The sequence below is a fragment of the Lepidochelys olivacea genome (genome assembly GCF_965140295.1).
Source record: "Lepidochelys olivacea isolate rLepOli2 genome assembly, chromosome: 4".
Classification (NCBI taxonomy): domain Eukaryota; kingdom Metazoa; phylum Chordata; order Testudines; family Cheloniidae; genus Lepidochelys; species Lepidochelys olivacea.
Window position 1 is genome coordinate 145,261,053 of NC_140414.1, and position 20,410 is coordinate 145,281,462.

Consider the following 20,410-nt stretch of genomic DNA (forward strand, 5'->3'; position numbering starts at 1 on the left):
ATCTGCTGGTGGGCTGCGAGACCTTTTGCTTACATTGACCGTCCGCAGGCACGGCCCCCCCGCAGCTGCCAGTGGCTGCAGTTCACTGTTCCCAGCCAATGGGAGCTCTGGGAAGCTTGTGCTGCTTCCCGCAGCTCCCGTTGTCCGGGAACGGCGAACTGTGGCCACTGGGAGCTGCCGGGGGCCGTGCCTGCGGACGGTCAACGTAAACAAAGTGTCCCGTGGCCCACCAGCGGATTACCCTGATAGGCTGCGTGCCGAAGGTTGCTGACCCGTGTCGTAGGCCCTTTCACGCTGATGTGTGTTTGGGAGGAACTATGGTGAGGAAACTAGACCTTTATTATTTTCAAAACCCAGTAACTATTCAAGGTAAAGTGTTTCAAGTCTGCTTCAGAGATGAGGCTGCTGTTTTGTAAATTCTGAAAATTGCTGGTTATAATAAGTATGGCCAACCAGAAATCGGGAGTAACGCCTGAAGAAACCATGAGTAGATCCCTGCAAATCTGTGGATATCCGCTTTCTGTCTCCCCTCAGCCTAACTAAAAGAAGGTTGAGGGGAGATATGATTGCTTTCTATAAATATATCAGAGGGATAAATACCGGAGAGGGAGAGGAATTATTTAAGCTCAGTACCAATGTGGACACAAGAACAAATGGATATAAATTGGTCATTGGGAAGTTTAGACTTGAAATCAGGCGAAGGTTTCTAACCATCAGACGAGTGAAGTTTTGGAATAGCCTTCCAAGGGAAGCAGTGGGAGCAAAAGATCTGTCTGGCTTTAAGATTAAACTCGATAAGTTTATGGAGCAGATGGTATGATGGGATAACATGATTTTGGTAATTAATTGATCTTTAAATTTTCATGGTAAATAGGCCTAATGGCCTGTGATGGGATGTTAGATGGGGTGGGATCTGAGTTACTACAGAGAATTCTTTCCTGGGTATCTGGCTGGCGAATCTTGCTTATATACTCAGGGTTTAGCTGATCGCCATATTTGGGGTTGGGAAGGAATTTTCCTCCAGGGCAGACTGGAAGAGGCCCTGGAGGTTTTTCGCCTTCTTCTGTAGCATGGGGCACGGGTCACTTGCTGGAGGATCCTCTGCTCCTTGAAGTCTTTAAACCACGATTTGAGGACTTCAATGGCTCAGACATAGGTGAGAGGTTTTTCGCAGGAGTGGGTAGGTGAGATTCTGTGGCCTGCGTTGTGCAGGAGGTTGGACTAGATGACCATAATGGTTCCTTCTGCCCTTAGTATCTATGACTCTATATCTGTACCCACATCCGCGGACTGTTTCTGTGGATTAAGGATCTGATGTGGATACACGCAGGGCTCTAATCATGAAACTTAAAAAAGAATAAACGTTGAATTTTTATTTATTTCCTGGTTTCTGAGCCATCAAGATATACTCCACATTTTTAAAGTTTTTCTCTGCAACTGAAAGGGCTTTTTAAAAAAATGAAATCTTAGATTCTCATGCAGTCTCTTGATTCCAAAGGCTGGGACTTTCAGAACAACATCAAATACCACAAGACCCATGATCAAATGGTGAGAGTTGGCAAGACTGTGTGATCATTCTCATCTGTTGATTCATATTTGAGGTAGTATAGGAAAAAATTGAGAATTAAAATAGGAGCCCTTTCCTATATTCAGCTTGACTTCTCTAGGCAGGAAAATAAACATGCTAGCATATTTCTAAGGTTAGATCAAAGATCTGATGGCCCTTGACAGGTAGAGATGTGATTGCAAGCTGTGATACAACTATTGTGTTGGATGTATCTTCAGAATAACTTCCTAACGTCGTGTAATGGCTATTGGAAAGGCATGAACCCAAAACTGTTTATCCAAAGCAAGAAATATGATGCTGAATGGATTTGGAAAACGTACAAAAGACACTCAATGAGAGAATTATACACTCTGAGGGCTGGTCTACACTACCGCGGTAAATCAGTCTAAGTTAGGCAACTTCAGTTACGTGCATAACTTAATTGAAGTCACCGTAGTTAGATCCACTTACCGCGGTAGCTGCGCTGCACTATGACTACAGGACAGTGTCTCCTGTTGACTTCCCTTACCCTTCTCAGGGAGGTGAAGTACAGATCAATGGGAGAGTGCTAGATCGACACTTGCAGCAGTGCCGATATCCAGGTAAGTGTAGACATGCCCTGATTATGTTTGAGTAAATACTCCGGTGAGTGATTATAACAGTGGAGCAGCTCAGCATAACCTGAAAGGTGTAAATGGGGAATTCTAGACTGACAGAGAAGATAGAACGTAGATAGATAGAAGATAGATAGACACTGAAACACCTGATACATGGCCTGACCACAGCTTCATAGAGAAAAGGGACAAGTGAACAGCGGATATACTCTCCAGAAACGCAAGATTTCCCTTTCGTACTTTAACTGCTCCAAAGGGGGTTAATATAGATTAGTGTTTGCAGAATTTCAGACAAAATGTGTTAGGCATGCCGTTTTCCTAAAAGTCTGATTCTTGCTAGATTCTTAGTGCAGGTTGTTTTTTTGACCCTGGCTGTGGTTTTAGATTGTGTGGGGATTTCACACAGACCCTCTCAGACCTTGACTACAGAAGGTATGTCCTTACTGATCGCAGCTTGGGTATGCACGGCAGCATCGAGCGAGCATGTCTAAGAATAGCTGTGAAGCAGCAGGTTTCAGAGTAACAGCCGTGTTAGTCTGTATTCGCAAAAAGAAAAGGAGTACTTGTGGCACCAAGTACTCCTTTTCTTTTTGTGAAGCAGCAGTGGCTAGCGAGGCGAGTTAGGTACCCATGGTGCTGAGCAGGCAGGTATGCAAATACTGCTGCATCTTCGCTGCTATTTTTAGGCTACACCGAGTGTGAGCCTGCCTGTCCAAGCTGCAGTCCCCCCGATTGCAGTGTAGGCATCCCTTAGGAGGAGGGTGCGAAAAACGTGTTTGGAATTTACCCCATTCGAACATCTCTATACAAAACGTAGGGGCTTAAGGAGTCTGTCCTGGGAGTAAACAAGGGTGTTAGATCGGCACAGTATTTCTCATGATACTATCATGAGGCGTGCAGCATTCTGTGCTTTGCTTAAAGCCCCAGCTCCCACAGAAGCGATTATACGAGTATCTCAGCTTTCTTTTCTTTTCTTTTTTTTTAGTGTGACTTTCTCGCCCTCATGTCGGTGGAGAAAAGCTTAAAAATGTGACTTCAGTGCACCCTAAAGACTCAGAAAACAGAAGGCAGATAAAAAGACCCCCAAATGTGGGTGTTCCCCCCCATCTCATAATTTTTAAGCCAATTTCATATTTTTTGTGCCTGACTCATGGGAAAATACTGGAGGTATATCCTATGGTGGACTGGACGCTTTTATCAAGATGAAATATCGCATGCTGGGATTTCTAGTTGTGCAGGCATTGTTAGTGTGGTGGTTATTTGCCCTATTTTAAACAAATTAGTGCAGTTCCTGGACATCCAGCAGTTTGTGAATGGTGGCACCTTGCCTCAGCTCTGGAGAATTTGGTCCCTCTTGGGCTGTGTTTTTAATGTTTGCAGAAGATGAGCTCCTCTGATAACCCTGGAAGTGGAGTTGTTGGATTGGAACCCAGTCTTTCTGCCTATTGTAACTTGCCGCTTTCCTTCATCTTCCGGGCTAGTGCCTGTAAAAAGAAGACTAAAGCGGCAAGAAAGCTGCATCCGATGAAGTGAGCTGTAGCTCACGAAAGCTCATGCTCAAATAAACTGGTGAGTCTCTAAGGTGCCACGAGTCCTCCTGTTCTTTTTGCGAATACAGACTAACGCGGCTGCTCCTCTGAAACCTGAGATTTTTCATGAAACAACTAATTTTAATTACGACTGATCTGAGTGCAGGATGGGGAGCCAGTAACTTCTGAGTTCTAATGCTAGCTTTGATACAGACTCTACGTGGGCTTGGACAAGTCATTGAAACTGTTCTATGAATCTATGAGCTGAGGTGCAGGTTTTAAGGCAGAAAAAAACATGGTGATCTAATCTGACCTCTTGCACAACACAGGCTGCAGAATGTCACCCAGTGATTCCTGCATCAAGCCCATGATCTCTCACTGAGCTACAGCAAGTCTCTTGCCCAGACATCCAGTCTTGTTTACCTGTATGTAAAATGGAAATATTTATCTACTAAAAAGGATGTTGTCAGGATAAATTAGTTAATGTTTAGGAATAACGTTGCAGATGAAAAGTGCTTTACAGAAATTAAGTATCAATGCAAATGATGCACAGATTTTTGTTCAAGCAAATCCATTTTATACTGGGGGGGTTGCTAAGTGTGAGCAGGATGCAAACTCCTTTGGGATTTACCCTTTTGCTACTATGGCCCAACTGTTTATCATCCTAGGTCAGAGGTTATGAAAAGCAGTAGTTAATTAAAGCTTTATTAGATGTAGGTGATAATACTATGAAAGGAGCCAGCCACGCCGAGGCCAATAATAAAGACCCTTTGTTAAAATATTTAATAAATTAACACTCTGATCTGGAGGGGAGGGGTGGAAACCGATTACAAAGGCCAGGCTTGTTAATCAGAATGTTTACTCTCTTCAAAAGTCCAGGCCCCATGGCTCCATAATCTTTAGTGATCAGATTTTTTCCCCCTAGTATTGCAGACTGCTGCTGGCCCCTGCAGGGGAAGTTCTTCTTTGGGTCAGGCCTGGGACACGGCAAGGAGGAAGTGCCAAGACAAACATAGGTTACAAGGGCCATCACGCTAATAAACAGAGCACTCGTTAGTCAGAAGGTCAGGCAGCTAGTCAACAGCTTGGAACAGTGACAGCAGTTAGCACAGGTTCATATTGCAAGCAAATGGAGTGAAAGCTCGTTTTGAGCAGTCTGTGGAGTTTGGCAAGTGTTTCTGTGTGGGGATATTAAAATATTGATACAACTGGGATTCCCTAAAGCAGCTTTCCTTTTCTGCCTGCTGCTTGGTTTGCTGAAACTCCGTGCTAACGCTCTTCCACACTGCTACTTTTTGCTCTTTTAAAAAGGTAAAGATGTGATGAAGTAGTACTCGTCTGTGTGACTGGAATGCCATGCATTGGCCTTTTTGTCTGCTGCCTGGCAATTTCCAGACTTGAACAGTAGGGGGCATCTTTTACTCATGCTTCTTTGGTTTTGTTTTAGTGTCGCTTGATCTATAGGGCCGTCTTTAAAAAGCAAATAGAGCATTTGACCTGCTGTGCAAATTAGCCATATGGTGAAGTGTAATATCCCGCTGACCCTCATTACAGAGCACTATGAAAAGCACTCACCTTTTCACATGCAAGAATATTAAAGTGGCCTTTTCAGCATTTTCCTCCGTATAAAACTGTCTTCACTCCCATGGCCAGGCAGTTAAAAGGGAACTCCAGCTGCAGCCAGGATGGTGAAATTAAAGGCTTTACCCCGTCTAAATGGAAAATAGATATTCCTTCCTATAGACTGAACTGAGAGAACAATGCTCCACTGCCATCCCATCAATAAGAAGGGATAATGCCCCTATTTTCTGAGAGGAGGGAACACAGGTCCCTTTTAGAGAGTGGCTGCTGTGAAACCATCCCAAAGGGGGGAGCTTTTTTTTTTTAAAGAAACTGTACTGTCGAGTTAACCTATTCTTGGCTTTATCCTCAGAGCGGTTGGAAGCAAATCAGCAACTGAGGTAAGAAAACTGGTGAGTCATACAATAGTTAGCCATATGAGAGAAGCCACCATCAGGTCCAAGGAGATCCACTTTCCAACTGTGACTAGTTGCTGTTAGGCTGACTTCCATCAAGAGAAACTTCTTGTGCATCTTCATCTCTTTGTAGAAAAACTGCTGTAAATTCAGTCTAAGACGTGCACCCCTCCCCCACCAGCACAAGTGTATGCTTGAAACCAGAGGTGAATTAAAGCTTTTCCGGGTCTACCAGAGCTTTGCAGCCCCATCTGGAGAGGGATGGGAAGAAGCTTCTCTTCAAAGTCCTTGATCTTCCTTCCAGGAGAGGTAGACCAATCAACTCAGACCATCTCCAGCTGACTGGCAGCAACAAGCTGTGTGCGTTTTGCTGTTACCTGCAGCTACCTGATTAGCACTGTCATATGTTGCCTCTGACCATAGAGGCCAGATTCCAGGGAACTTACTTCAATCTGTACCTTGCTTAAAACTAGTTAAAAAAATAAAATAAAGTCAAGGAGCTGAAGTGGGTGGGAAGTGACTGATACAGGGGACTGGAAATTGGATGTGGCATTCTTCCCCACTAAGTCATCTGTTTGAGTCTGGCCTGGGTTGCTAGGGTCTGAAAGTGGATACTATCTAGTCTGGCTTGTGTGACGTTGAGTTGGTGGGGGACAAGAGGAAATAATTGAACAAATATTGAGTATCTATAGAAGGCGCTACAAGGAGGAGGGGATGTTTACCTGTGCAGTGTCCAGTGCACAGTTATGGACCCTCTAAAGAAAGAAGAGAGGAATTAAATAAAACCTCAACAAACTGACTTGCACAAAACACTACAAGTAAGGGAGTCAGCTGTGTGACCGAGGAGACTGGCTCTCTTTAGACTGGAGGGCTCAGGACAAGAGTGTGATGGGAGAATGGAAACGCTAATGATTTATTCTCGTCTTGAGGGGTCTCCAAGCACCTCACCAACTTCTCCTACATTCATATATGCAATTTATGTCATGCTTCCCCATATGTTTCTAGCAGTTTTCCTCTTCTTACGTGCCAAATGACTATCACTTCCTTCAAATCTTTCCTTAAAACACATCATGCTCTACGAAGTCTTTTGGGGATGGTATCTGCAAGATTCCAAAATTTCTGCACTAACTCAAACTGGCACTGTGACAAGGCGCATTATGCCTGAATGGTTTTCCTTGTGACTGAGCTATTAGTTATCTACTGTAGTTTGTTACAGCCCTTTGGGGAAGGGACTGTGGTTCTGGTTCTGATTTTGCTTATACCAATGTAAAATCAGAGTAACTCCATTAAAGACAATGACATTATGGTGGGGTAAAACAGGAGTGAGAGCAGACTTGGACCCTGTGTCTCTGTTAATCATAGGACTGGAAGGGACCTTGAGAGGTCATCTAGTCCAGTCTCATGCATTCAAGGCGGGACTAAATATTATGTAGACCATCCCTGACAGGTGTTTGTCTAACCAGCTCTTAAAAATTCCCAATGATGGAGATTCCACAACCTCCCTAAGCAATTTATTCTGTGCTTAACCACCCTCACAGTTCAGAAGTTTTTCCTAATGTCCAGACTAAACTGCCCTTGCTGCAATTTAAGCCCATTGCTTCTTATCCTATCCTCAGAGGTTAAAGAGAATAATTTTTCTCACTCCTCCTTGTAACAACCTCTTACGTATTTGAAAACTGTTATCATGTCCCCTCTGAGTCTTCTCTTCTCCAGATGAAACAAACCAAGTTTTTTTCAATCTTCCCTCATAGGTCATGCTTTCTAGACCTTTAATCATTTTTGTTGCTCTTCTCTGGACTTTCTCCAGTTTGTTCACATCTTTCCTGAAATGTGGTGCCCAGAACTGGATATATTGCTCCAGTTGAGGCCTAATCAGCACAGAGTAGAATGGAAGAATTACTTCTCGTGTTTTGCTTACAACACTCCTGCTAATACATCCCAGAATGATGTTTGCTTATTTTGCAGCAGTGTTACACTGTTGACTCATATTTAGCTCGTGATCCACTATGACCCCCAGAACCCTTTCTACAGTACTCCTTCCTAGGCAGTCATTTCCCATTTTGTATGTGTGCAACGGATTGTTGCTTCCTAAGTGGAGTACTTTGCATTTGTCCTTATTGAATTGAATCCTGTTTACTTCAGACCATTTCTCCTGTTTTTTCACGTCCTTTTGAATTTTAATTCTATCATCCAAAGCTTTTGCAAACCCGCCCAGATTGGTATCATCTGCAAATTTTAGAAATATACTTTCTATGCTATTATCTAAATAATTGATGAAGATATTGAACAGAACTGGTCCCTGCAGGACCCCACTTGATATGCCCTTCCAACTTGACTGTGAACCACTGATAACTGCTCTCTGGGAATGGTTTTCCAACCAGTTACACACCCACCTTATAGTAGCTCTATCTATGTTGTGTTTCTGTAGTTGATTTGCACCATTGATTTGCACTAATTGATTTGCACCATTGTTATTTGCTCCATTGTCTTTCCGGGTACTGAAGTTAAGCAGACTGGTCTGCAATTTCCCGGGTTTAAAATATTTACATGGTGCTAAATGCACCATTGGCACTCAAACACATGTATTAAAATAAGATCCAAACTATCCACGGGTATCATTTCAGCCAGTTCAAGGTGATGGTTAATAAAGCCCAGCAGCACTACTCGATGGGGTAGAGAAGGAAGCGTATACTGTATCTAGTTAAAACTGGTGGAGGAGTTTAGCCTGGCAGAGTGTAATCTCCAGCACTGGAGTTTGGCGAAGACCATAGCATCACCAACTCACAAAGAGTGTTCTGGGATTGTAAATGGCTAAAAATGATCGGGGCATTTGATCCCAATCCTGCAAGTCTGTTGTTCGTGGAACTGCTGTTGTCTTTGGTATTAATTTTGTGCACAGAGAGTTTGCAAGAATGACCCTCAACTTCAGATCACCCAGTTAATTTCTGCCTGTTACTTCAGGTAATTTGAAGGCAGGTACAAAAATCCTCTTATTTACTTACTTTTGTGAACAGTTGTGTAAAGCTCAGAGTGGGTTTTGTAACGATGGAGCTGATCTCACTTTTGTTTTTGTTGAGATGCTGTGTAAGTCTCTCAAAGAAAATGAAGGAGGGGGAAAGTCTGCGTGGAACTGAAAATCACCATGGAGCAAAGTCTTAGCAAGGATCAAAAAGCCAGTGAATGCCAAAAGTCAATTTAAGAAGAGCCTGAGCCAAACAGTAGCAAATACTAAATACATCCATAAATCCAGATGGGAGCATGCTCTAACTCAGGCTCATCACTGATGAGCGGAAGATCAAGTTGATTGTTAACCTGTTTACTTTAAACCAAAGCTGCGGTATTTAGAATGAGATAAACTGTGGATAGAGGATTCCCAGTGCTATAAATTAATGGCGCTTCTTTTGGATTGGAAACCTAGGTGATTCCAAATCATTAGAGGACTAATTTTGTAGCCACTCCATAGATACAAAAAGAAAAGGAGTATTAGTGGCACCTTAGAGACTAACCAATTTATTTGAGCATAAGCTTTCGTGAGCTTCAAGCTTATGCTCAAATAAATTGGTTAGTCTCTAAGGTGCCACTAGTACTCCTTTTCTTTTTGCGAATACAGACTAACACGGCTGCTACTCCATAGATACAATTCTTATCAATGTTTATAGCAGTTGTGCTTGGAGAGCAGGTACAGAATCAAACACTAATTGACTATAGTAGGTAGGAAGGCTGTGCTAAATCTTTTAGTTTGAAATACCTGGACTCCCTGTAACTCTGGGTTCAAATCCCAGCATGACTAACCCAGCCCTCCCACCTTCTGAGGTGCATAAATAGCAAACTGTGCCATTTACTTTGACTCTTTTGCGTGAGATCTCACAGAAGTCCTAGCTGGTCTCTGCAGATGTTAAAGGTGATATGAGGATTAAAAAATACTTGTAAAATGCTTGGAGTGTCTCAGCTGACAATCACTGCATCCGGGCAAAGTGTTATCACTACCATGTTTTACACAGTGACCTACTGCTCTTCAATGATTAGTACATTCTGTACATGGGACGGTTTTCTGTTTCAGGGTTAACACCACTTAAACCTCTGTTATCCTAGGGAGAAGTGACATGTTCAGCATGTTTTGGATCCAAAATACCCTTTGCTAGGCATGTAGTTGTGAAACTTCTGAGAAATAAGGGAGCCGTGCATTAATGATTTGAAATGGCAGGAAAAATAAATGAGATGAAAATGTATATTAAAGAAAAACATGAAACTTACTGTAACTATCCTCATGTAATTCATAACTGGATGCACTTTCACCTCTGCTACCCCTTAGCTAGAGCTTTTTTTTTGATTCCTTAAATCTTGCATCTGCCTTCATGTGATTATATTTCATTTTCCCTTATGGCAGCTGATGTGGTGATCATCAACAAGTTTAATTATCTGGCGCTCATTGCCAAGTTTGTGAACTGGATGCTCCAAAGCTAATCTGAAAAATAAAGTTCTGCCCAGTAATTTTATAAAACATATGGTGTTATTGATGGCTTTTCCTGGACCGGTGATTAGAATAAATGTGCAGTTTGTGACTGTAATTTTGAATCTTTGGCTGCCTGCTTGAATGGTGGGGGGCAGGGAGGGAGAGAAATCTGTTCCAATCAAATAAATCTAAATAAATGAGCAAGCATGTGTGGTTTTTTCCCTCTTTTCTGGGGACTGTCTACCCCAGAGACAGGCACTGAGATATAAAAAACCATTTGCACAGACAATAGTCTGCTTTGGAGGAAAGTTTTCATAGTGAGTTGCAGATCCTCTGAAACATACCTTAGAAACCTCACTCTCTGTCCTGTAGCTGCTAGTTGATTCAAGATGTGTGGAGTGTGAAGATATTTTCAATGTGACTTCTGTTTTGTTAGGCCACTAATATTTGTCTTTTTCTATTTTTAAAAAAGGAGATGAATAGATTTTGCAGATATGCCCAATGTATTAGTTATTGAGTATTAAATTTATGCAGAGTGAAACAGCTGCTTTTAGGAACATTTGCGGGAGGGATAAATAATGAAGAGGACAGATCACTGATGCAGAGCAATCTGAATTGGGCACAAGCAAACAGTGTGTGTTTTAATATAGTGAAATGTAAATGTATATATCTAGGAACAAAGAATGTGGATCATACTTACAGGATGGGGGATTCTGTCCTGGGAAACTGTAACTCTGAAAAAGATTTGGGGGCCGTAGTGGATAATCAGCTGAACATGAGCTCCCAGTGCATCTCTGTGGCCAAGAGGGCTAATGCGATCCTGGGATGCACAAACTGGGGAATCTCAAGTAGGAGTAGAGAGGTTATTTTACCTCTGTATTTGGCATTGGTATGACCACTGCTGAAATACTATGTCCAGTTGTGATGCCCACAATTCAAGAAGGATGTTGATAAATTGGAGAGGGTTCAGAGAAGAGCCAAGAGAATGATTAAAGGATTAGAAACAAGCCTTAAAATGGTAGCCTCAAGAAACTCAGTCAAAGAGAACATTAAGGGCTGACTTGATTACAGTCTATAAGGACCTACTTGGAGAACATATATTTGCTAATGGGCTCTTCAGTCTAGCAGAGAAATGTACAACATTATCCGATGGCTGGAAATTAAAGCTAGGTGAATTCAAACTGGAAATAAGGTGTGTAAATTTTTAAATGTGAAGGTAATTAATCAGTTGAACAGTTTACCAAGGTTTATGATGGATTTGCTATCGCTGGCAATTTTAAAATCAAGATGGAATGTTTTTCTAAAGGATATGCTTTAGGGATTATTGTGAGGAAGTTTTCTGGCCTGTGATATATAGCAGGTCAGACTAAATTATCACAGTGGTCCCTTGTGGCCTTGTAATCGATGATATGACTAGAAAGAAGCTGAGAACATTTGTGACTGACAAGAAGACACGGAGACCATCTATAGAAAAGATCAGATGAGTAGTAAAGCGATAGGAAGGGTGGCAGGACAACATGAGTTGGTCAGTGATGCTTTAATAGGCTCTCTGTGCAATCTGGTTGTTGAACAGCCTTTAGATACTAACATGATAGCATTTTAGAAAAAGAGAAATAGGGACATGAACAGAAGTAACCATTAGTAATGACACTGTGTAGTGATTATAAGGGAACAATATAAAATATAGGTTATTCGTTGCCTATGGCAGTTCTGTCCTCCATATTGACTCATTTATAAAAGATTTAAAAATACACAAACCTGGAATATTGCATTCATTTCTGGTCACCTTATTACCAGAACAATTCTGATGTATTAGAGGGCTTTCACAGAATAGAAACAAATATAACTTTTGGAGGGCTGACTACACTGAGGATAGATCAAGAGTGAAAATATGTATAGTTTAGCAAAGCAACAACCCAGGAAAAACACACTTTCTAATATATGGGGAGTGCAGAACAAAAAAAGGAATGAGAAACTGTTTAGGGATGTACAGGGGAATATTATTAAGAGGATGGGATGAAATTAAGAAAGGGGGAAAATGTTGGTGGAATCATAGAATATTAGGGTTGGAAGAGACCTCAGGAGGTCATCTAGTCCAACCACCTGCTCAAAGCAGGACCAACCCCAACTAAATCATCCCAGCCAGGGCTTTGTCAAGGTGGCCCTTAAAAACCTCTAAGGATGGAGATTCCACCACCTCCCTAGGTAACCCATTCCAGTGCTTCACCACCCTGCTAGTGAAATAATTTTTCCTAATATCCAACCTAAACCTCCCCCACTGCAACTTGAGACCATTATTCCTTGTTCTGTCGTCTGCCACCACTGAGAACAGCTGAGCTCCATCCTCTTTGGAACCCCCACTTCAGGTAGTTGAAGGCTGCTATCAAATCCCCCCTCACTCTTCTCTTCTGCAGACTAAACAATCCCAGTTCTCTCAGCCCCTCCTCATAAGTCATGTGCCCCAGCCCCCTAATCATTTTCGTTGCCCTCCGCTGGACTCTCTCCTATTTGTCCACATCTTTTCTGTAGTGGCGGGCCCAAAACTGGATGCAGTACTCCAGATGTGGCCTCATCAATGCCGAATAGAGGAGAATAATCACTTCCCTCGATCTGCTGGCAGTGCTCTTACTCATGCAGCCCAATATGCCATTCGCCTTCTTGGCAACAAGGGCACGCTGCTGACTCATCAGGAATATCAGGAAAGACTTCCTGAGAGAGCTCGGTTTATGCTTTGGAATAATTTCTTCGTTCACATTACTTGGGATGTTTTAAAAGTTGGCTGAACAAGGTTCTGCAGGGAACAGTATGGCATTGCCTGTGAGATCAGTGGGATGAACCAGCATGTCTTGTCTATCTCTGATCTCTAGGATCTCTGTTCAAATTTGTCTTCCAATTACGGTGTCTCTCCCCCCCCCCAGCCCTTCAAATCTAGGACTCAAGCCATTTGATATATTGAAATATGGAGGCATTTGCTTTCTGAAGTATACGAAGTATGGCAGTTTGCGCGGGATAGAGAGGTTTCATTCAAAAATGAAGAGACCTGTTTATGGATAAAGCCACAAGTCTCAATACTCGGTTTTAAAGTCAAGCAATAACACTTCCACACATTGTGTCTCTGGAGTGATTTCCAAAGGGAAATCGTTTGTCAGTCTTAGCCTCTTCTTACGTTGGAAAGAAAGGGAGGGAACATTGTAAAGCTGCCTCAAATATTTCATCTTCAACACACAACTCTCGCGCCCCCCCCTTATTTTATTGTGTAAAATAATTGCTGATGGGCAGAGTATTTAAAAAAGACAAATAGAAAATATTTCAGAAAACAAAGCTGGCAATTTAGCTCCCAAACACTGGGTTGGGGAAAGACAGATGCTTGGTTGCACTGGCGGCTTTTGAGTGAGGTAGGCTTTCCTTAGTGCTCTTCTGCAGTGAGGTTCAACACCAAAGGCACCTTCTGTACAGAGCCCTGTTGCCTAGGTAGTGTTTTTGGAGGGTAATGCCCCAGAGCACGCACAATGAGAGTGTGACCTTGTCAGAGCTAGCAGAGAGATTGTGGGAGTCACTAGGTGACTTGAGCAAAAAGGGGTATGGGATGCTGGGAAGATGGAAGAGTGCACTTGAACAGGTGGCTGGGGGAATGGTAGGAGAGGGTAAGGGCAATATTTGGGACTCTTCCTCATCTTTTCCCTTAGAATGTATGGAAAGGAAGGAGAGTTCTTAGCTGTGCATCTTGAGGGATGAGTAAAAGTGTGCCTTGGTTGGGAGCTATTCCGAGCAGAAACTTCATCGTGGATTAAGTTATTCTTTAAGTTACTCTTTAAAATGTCTGACCAGTTTCAAATTGCTGTTGTGGTCCTAGTGACTTGCGTTTGAAGACTCCAATAAGCCCTTGAGGTCACCTCAAAATCTCACCTACATTGTTTGGTGAGATGACAACCTCTGTGTACAGGAAATAATTGGAAATTAACCACCAATTGACTCTCAGAAGATTCTGTATAAAGCTATCGCAGTGGCTGGTTTCAGTGACCGAAGGAATCCCGTGTACTGCCTTCCGCATTGAAGATTGCACCTAACCTCATCTGTTTGCACTTCCCAGAGGGTGCTGTACGCTGCTGGAACTCACCCAGTCAGTTGAGGTTGCTTTTCTCAGTAGTGTTTTTCGGGAAGGAAAAACTAGAATATAATGTGAGCTTGCTCTGTGAATTCAATGTTAACAGGCGACTGCCCCATGTTAGTCTGAGTGGTTTCAATCAAGAATCTGAATGATGCTGTCAGAGGTGTGTTTGGTAGGTTCACCCTTTGAGGTAGTCAGTAGAGAGACAAAAAGAAAAGGAGTACTTGTGGCACCTTAGAGACTAACCAATTTATTTGAGCATGAGCTTTCGTGAGCTACAGCTCACTTCATCGGTGCCACAAGTACTCCTTTTCTTTTCACCATATTTGTGGAGAGGAATCTAACTCTGGCCCATAATGAAGATACAGTTGCAAGGTTTGGTCTTAAAAAGTGCTTGAATAATAGCCATCGGATTGCTGCATGGCATAGAGGAGATGCAGAGATGTGTAGAAATTGTTTCAAAGATTCTACAATTAGCATATCGTAATTTGTACTTGTCACGGGCCTCAAACTTTTTCACATCACAAACACCCATTGTAAGGCAGTTAAACATCATTATGCCACTAATAGAGATTGCAGAAATTGAGCCATAGAAAAGTTAAATGACATGCGTAAAGTGACGGGGCAAATCATTGGTGGAGTTGGGACAAGAAGCTTGGTTTCAATACTGTCATCCCACTCACTAGGAGGTCAGAGGAAATGGATAGCAACAATAGCCTGACAAATGTCTGTGTGTTTATGATAGGTTTCAGAGTAACAGCCGTGTTAGTCTGTCTTTGCAAAAAGAAAAGGAGTACTTGTGGCACCTTAGAGACTAACCAATTTATTTGAGCATGAGCTTTCGTGAGCTTATGATGCAAGTCTGGGAGCTAAGAAGTGTGAAGATTTTTAGCGCTTTAGGTAGGGGCACCATTTGCAGTTCCTAAGAAGGAGGCTAGTCCTATTAAATCCCCAGATGGCACCTTTCTAAAGGAAAATTCCATTGTAAAAAAAATTGCTCAATTTTACATTGAGTTTTGGAGTTTCTCTGCCTTAGTTTCTTTCCACCTGCAAGTATGAAGCTGATGTTTCTAACACTGATGACATAACAAACAGGAGTCGTCAATGGGGAGTCTACCTGCAGAGAAATGGCTTCCATCCTCACAGAGGAGCTAGGTTGAGGTGGAAGGGGAGGTCTGAGACCTGTGGTTGCAGGAAGGAGCTGAGTGTTAAGGGTGTCTCTCTAAAAGTTCTAAAAGAAGCTGTCAACTAGATGCAGGCAGAAGTCACTTGGTGAAATTCTCTGGCCTGTATTATGCAAAAGGTCAGACACTAGATGATGATAATGGTGCCCTCTGGCTTTGAAGTCTGTGAATCCCTGACTTGCAATCCTATTATCCCACACCAGCTGATAAAATGAAGGGAGAGCATGAGGGGACAGATGGCAGTAATGTCAGAAGACAGAGAGGATGGGACATGGGGAAAGACTATTCCTAAACAGCTTCTGGCTCATAAATGCCTCTCTTTGAAATCATAGAATCATAGAATATCAGGGTTGGAAGGGACCCCAGAAGGTCATCTAGTCCAACCCCCTGCTCAAAGCAGGACCAATTCCCAGTTAAATCATCCCAGCCAGGGCTTTGTCAAGCCTGACCTTAAAAACCTCTAAGGAAGGAGATTCTACCACCTCCCTAGGTAACGCATTCCAGTGTTTCACCACCCTCTTAGTGAAAAAGTTTTTCCTAATATCCAATCTAAACCTTCCCCACTGCAACTTGAGACCATTACTCCTCGTTCTGTCATCTGCTACCATTGAGAACAGTCTAGAGCCATCCTCTTTGGAACCCCCTTTCAGGTAGTTGAAAGCAGCTATCAAATCCCCCCTCATTCTTCTCTTCTGCAGGCTAAACAATCCCAGCTCCCTCAGCCTCTCCTCATAACTCATGTGTTCCAGTCCCCTAATCATTTTTGTTGCCCTTCGCTGGACTCTCTCCAATTTATCCACATCCTTCTTGAAGTGTGGGGCCCAAAACTGGACACAGTACTCCAGATGAGGCCTCACCAATGTCGAATAGAGGGGAACGATCACGTCCCTCGATCTGCTCGCTATGCCCCTACTTATACATCCCAAAATGCCATTGGCCTTCTTGGCAACAAGGGCACACTGCTGACTCATATCCAGCTTCTCGTCCACTGTCACCCCTAGGTCCTTTTCCGCAGAATGTCAAACTTGTTGTTGACTTAAAACCAATTTCAGCCCTGGTACAAAGTGGAACAACTTGATTGACTTCAGGGGATTTGCCCTAGCTTAAGCCAGGTCTGAGTTAGTTTATACCAAGTCTTAGTTTGTCTTTTGACCTTCACTAAGGACAAAGGTATTGTATATGTTCTAACAAATAGAGAACCAATGTTACAAACCTGAAAACCCTGTGTTCCAAGATCTACGTCAGGGGTGGACAAACTTTTTGGCCTGAGGGCCACATCGGGATTGTGAAACTGTATGAAGGACCGGGTGGGGAAGGCTGTGCCTCCCCAAACAGTCTGGCTCCCGTCCCCTATTCATCCCCTCCCACTTCCTGCCCCGTGACTGCCCCCCTCAAGTCCCCAACCCATTGAACCCCCCCGCTCCTTGTCTCCTGACCGCCCCCTCCTGGGAACCCCACCCCAACTGCCCCCTCTGGATCCCGCCCCCTCTGGATCCCACCCCCTATCCAATCCCCCCTGTCCCCTGACGGCCCTGCCCCATCCAACTGTGCCCTGTCCCCTGACTACCCCCCAGAACCCTCTGCCCATTATCCAGCCCCCCTGCTCCCCGCCCTCTTACCATGCCGCTCAGAGCGGCAGGAGCTCGTAGCCCTGCTGCCCGACCGGAGCCAGCTACGCCACAACGCTGCCCAGCAGGAGCGGTGGGCCAGAGCGCGGGCAGCGCAATGAGCAGAGGCTGCGGGGGAGTGGGGACAACGGGGGGGGGGGGGCGGGGGCTAGACTCCCCAGCTGGGAGCTCGAGGGCTGGACAAGATGGTCCTGCTGGCCATAGTTTGCCCACCTCTGATATAGGTACACAGAGCACATGGGTGACGATATCTGGAGGGGCCTCACAATGAAATCAGCGTGGCTACATTTTACCTAACCTGCTGGAGCTCCATAATCTACACACAAAGGAGGGTAGCGTGTGTGACTGCACTGCTGGTAATATTAACGGCATAAATTTCCTGAGAACCTTTTAATAAAGGGGCTGTTAACTCAAACTCTGTTTGTACAATAATATGGGGAGGAGGTTTATGTGTGGGAAGTATAGAAACAATTGTTTGGCTTTTTAATTCACTTTCTCCATTTAAACAAAAAAGACCCAAGTCTCTGGTTGTGCGTGGAGCAGACTAAAAATACTTAGGAGGAGTTGTTCTTATTTGTTTTGTACAGTATTTGAAAAAAATGTTTGGTCTTTAAAGTGCAAATAGAGACGCTGTCCCTGCCCTAAGGATTTTGTAATCCAATTTCAGATGTGAAACAGTAAGAGGGTGAAAAGAACAGGAGGACTTGTGGCACCTTAGAAACTAACACATTTATTAGAGCATAAGCTTTCGTGGGCTACAGCTCACTTCATCGGATGCATAGAATGGAACATATATATATATGTATGTATATATGTATGTATATATGTATATATGTATACACACACAGACAGATAAGTTGGAAGATGCCATACAAACTGTGAGAGACTAAGTAGTTAAGATGAGCTATTATCAGTAGGAGGAAAAAAAAAAACTTTTGTCGTGATAATCAAGATGGCCCATTTAGACAGTTGACAAGAAGGTGTGAGGATACTTAAGGAAATAGATTCAATATGTGTAATGACCCAGCCACTCCCAGTCTCTATTCAAATCCAAGTTAATGGTATCTAGTTTGCATATTAATTCAAGCTCAGCAGTTTCTCCTTGGAGTCTGTTTTTGAAGCTTTTCTGTTGCAAAATTGCCACCCTTAAATATTTTACTGAGTGGCCAGAGAGGTTGAAGTGTTCTCCTACTGGTTTTTGAATGTTATGATTCCTGATGTCAGATTTGTGTCCATTTATTCTTTTGCATAGAGACTGTCCGGTTTGGCCAATGTACATGGCAGAGGGGCATTGCTGGCACATGATGGAATATATCACATTGGTAGACGTGCAGGTGAATGAGCCCCTAATGGCGTGGCTAATGTGATTAGGTCTTACGATGGTGTCACTTGAATAAATATGTGGACAGAATTGTCATCGGGCTTTGTTGCAAGGATAGGTTCCTGGGTTAGTGTATTTGTTGTGTGGTGTGTGGTTGCTGGTGAGTATTTGCTTCAGGTTGGGGGGCTGTCTGTAAGCGAGGGCTGGTCTGTCTCCCAAGATCTGTGAGAGTGAGGGATCATTTTTCAGGATAGGTTGTAACTCTTTGATGCGCTGGAGAGGTTTTAGTTGGGGGCTGAAGGTGATGGCTAGTGGCTTTCTGTTATTTTCTTTGTTGGGCCTGTCCTGTAGTAGGTGACTTTTGGGTACTCTTCTGGCTCTGTCAATCTGTTTTTTCACTTCAGCAGGTGGGTATTTTAGTTTTAAGAATGCTTGATAGAGATCTTGTACGTGTTTGTCTCTGTCTGAGGGATTGGAGCAAATGCGGTTGTATCTTAAAGCTTGGCTGTAGACAGTGGATCTTGTGGTGTGTCCTGGTTGGAAGCTGGAGGCATGTTGGTAAGTATAGCAGTCAGTAGGTAAGAGGGTGGGGAGGGAAGGATGGTAACAGAGTAAGGTAGGAATGCTAAGGGATAAAACAAGAAGGTGATGCAGTAGCCACATAACCTGGGCAGAATTTGGATGTCTTGATGCCTCAATAAGGGGGATTCTGAGGATGCTCAGAAGTTTTTTTTTTTTTTTTTTTTTTGTGCTGACTGGATGGCCACCCTCCTGGATGTGGACAAGATGAAGCAGTCACCAAATGATAAAAAAAATAGAAACTCCTCAAGTTCCCTTGTGAGGGGGAAACCACTCACCATGTGTAGCTTAACTGAGGTAGCTTCCTTTGTGTCAGGTGGGAGAGGCCTGTCTGTATAGAACTGTAGGACCAGAGCTCTAGTCCTAGATTTTTAGGTCTGGGTTTTACTGAGGGTGCTCAACTATAATGGTGGTAAGGGACATGTAAGTGTCTAAAGGAATTTCTGTAACCTTTTTCCAGCATTGATTGTTCCTTCTCACAAAAGGTTTGCTTGTTCTCTCTTGAAATGATTTCATTTTCCACTATGCCTAGGTTTTTTTGACGTGTGCTAAATCTGCTAGAACTGTGGTTTGCACTGTGGTACAGTAAGTGTGCTATGCAGACGTGGATGCTCGCAGAAATGCTGCACAGTAGTGTTGGAAGAGTGTGTGTCTGTGAACATAGCAGGCTTCTTCAGAAATACTTGTGCCAAAATAGTTACCTGTATAACTATCCAGAACAAATTGGTATTTGGATCAAGCTTTTTAAAGGAATGTTGACACTGATGTCAGAAAAAAATGGTGTAAATCAACTTTTAACATGTAAAAGCAGCAGTTGTATGTGGAGGTGATTGGGGTTAACTCTAAGGCCAGGAACTTGACTTCATTTGATCTGTTTTTCAGGGTGCCAGAGAAACCTTTGAGAACTACTACAGGAAACAGAGAAGAAAACAGGCTAGACTGGTGCTTCAGCCCCCCTCAAATATGGTATGACTGTCTAATAGCTTTAGTGATCAAAGAGACTTTGCCTAATAAAGGAGCAGCACATTATCTCTGCACATATTGTTCTATGTGTGTGGTCTCTTGTTCCCAGTTGTACTGCCCTTCTTCGTTTTAAACTTTGTTCCCTTTTCTTTGTTGCAGCACGAAACTTTAGACGGCTACAGGAAGTATTTTAATCAAATTGTAGGGTAGGTATTCTTTTTATATACACATTCTCGAAATATGTGTGTGCTGTGTTATTGAATAGCACACACAAAAAAAGGAAATGTTGATCTTTCTGACAATTCTTTTTAGGAGCCAAAACAGGAAAAGTGTGGTTTGTGCTTCCTAAACATTTAAGAGGAGAGTCATATTTTACTGCACCCATAAACCTGTGCTGTGTCACTAGTGCAGGCTTTCTAAAGACTGAACAGTTATTGTGCACTGCTTGCAAATTTCACAGTGAGTTCAAGAGAGTAAACATGTTTTGTGCACGGTGTATGTCAACTTGC

General features: G+C 43.1%; 1 protein-coding gene across 2 annotated transcripts in view; it reads left to right on the plus strand.

Moving 5' to 3' along the window:
• EXOC6B (exocyst complex component 6B) overlaps nt 1-20,410 on the plus strand; it is a 449,074-nt gene that overhangs the window by 224,279 nt on the left and 204,385 nt on the right. For both annotated transcript variants that reach the window (XM_084627625.1, XM_084627626.1), the window contains exons 9-10: nt 19,821-19,904; nt 20,061-20,107. In XM_084627625.1, the coding sequence (XP_084483751.1) occupies nt 19,821-19,904; nt 20,061-20,107 (131 nt within the window). The remainder of the gene's footprint in view (nt 1-19,820; nt 19,905-20,060; nt 20,108-20,410) is intronic.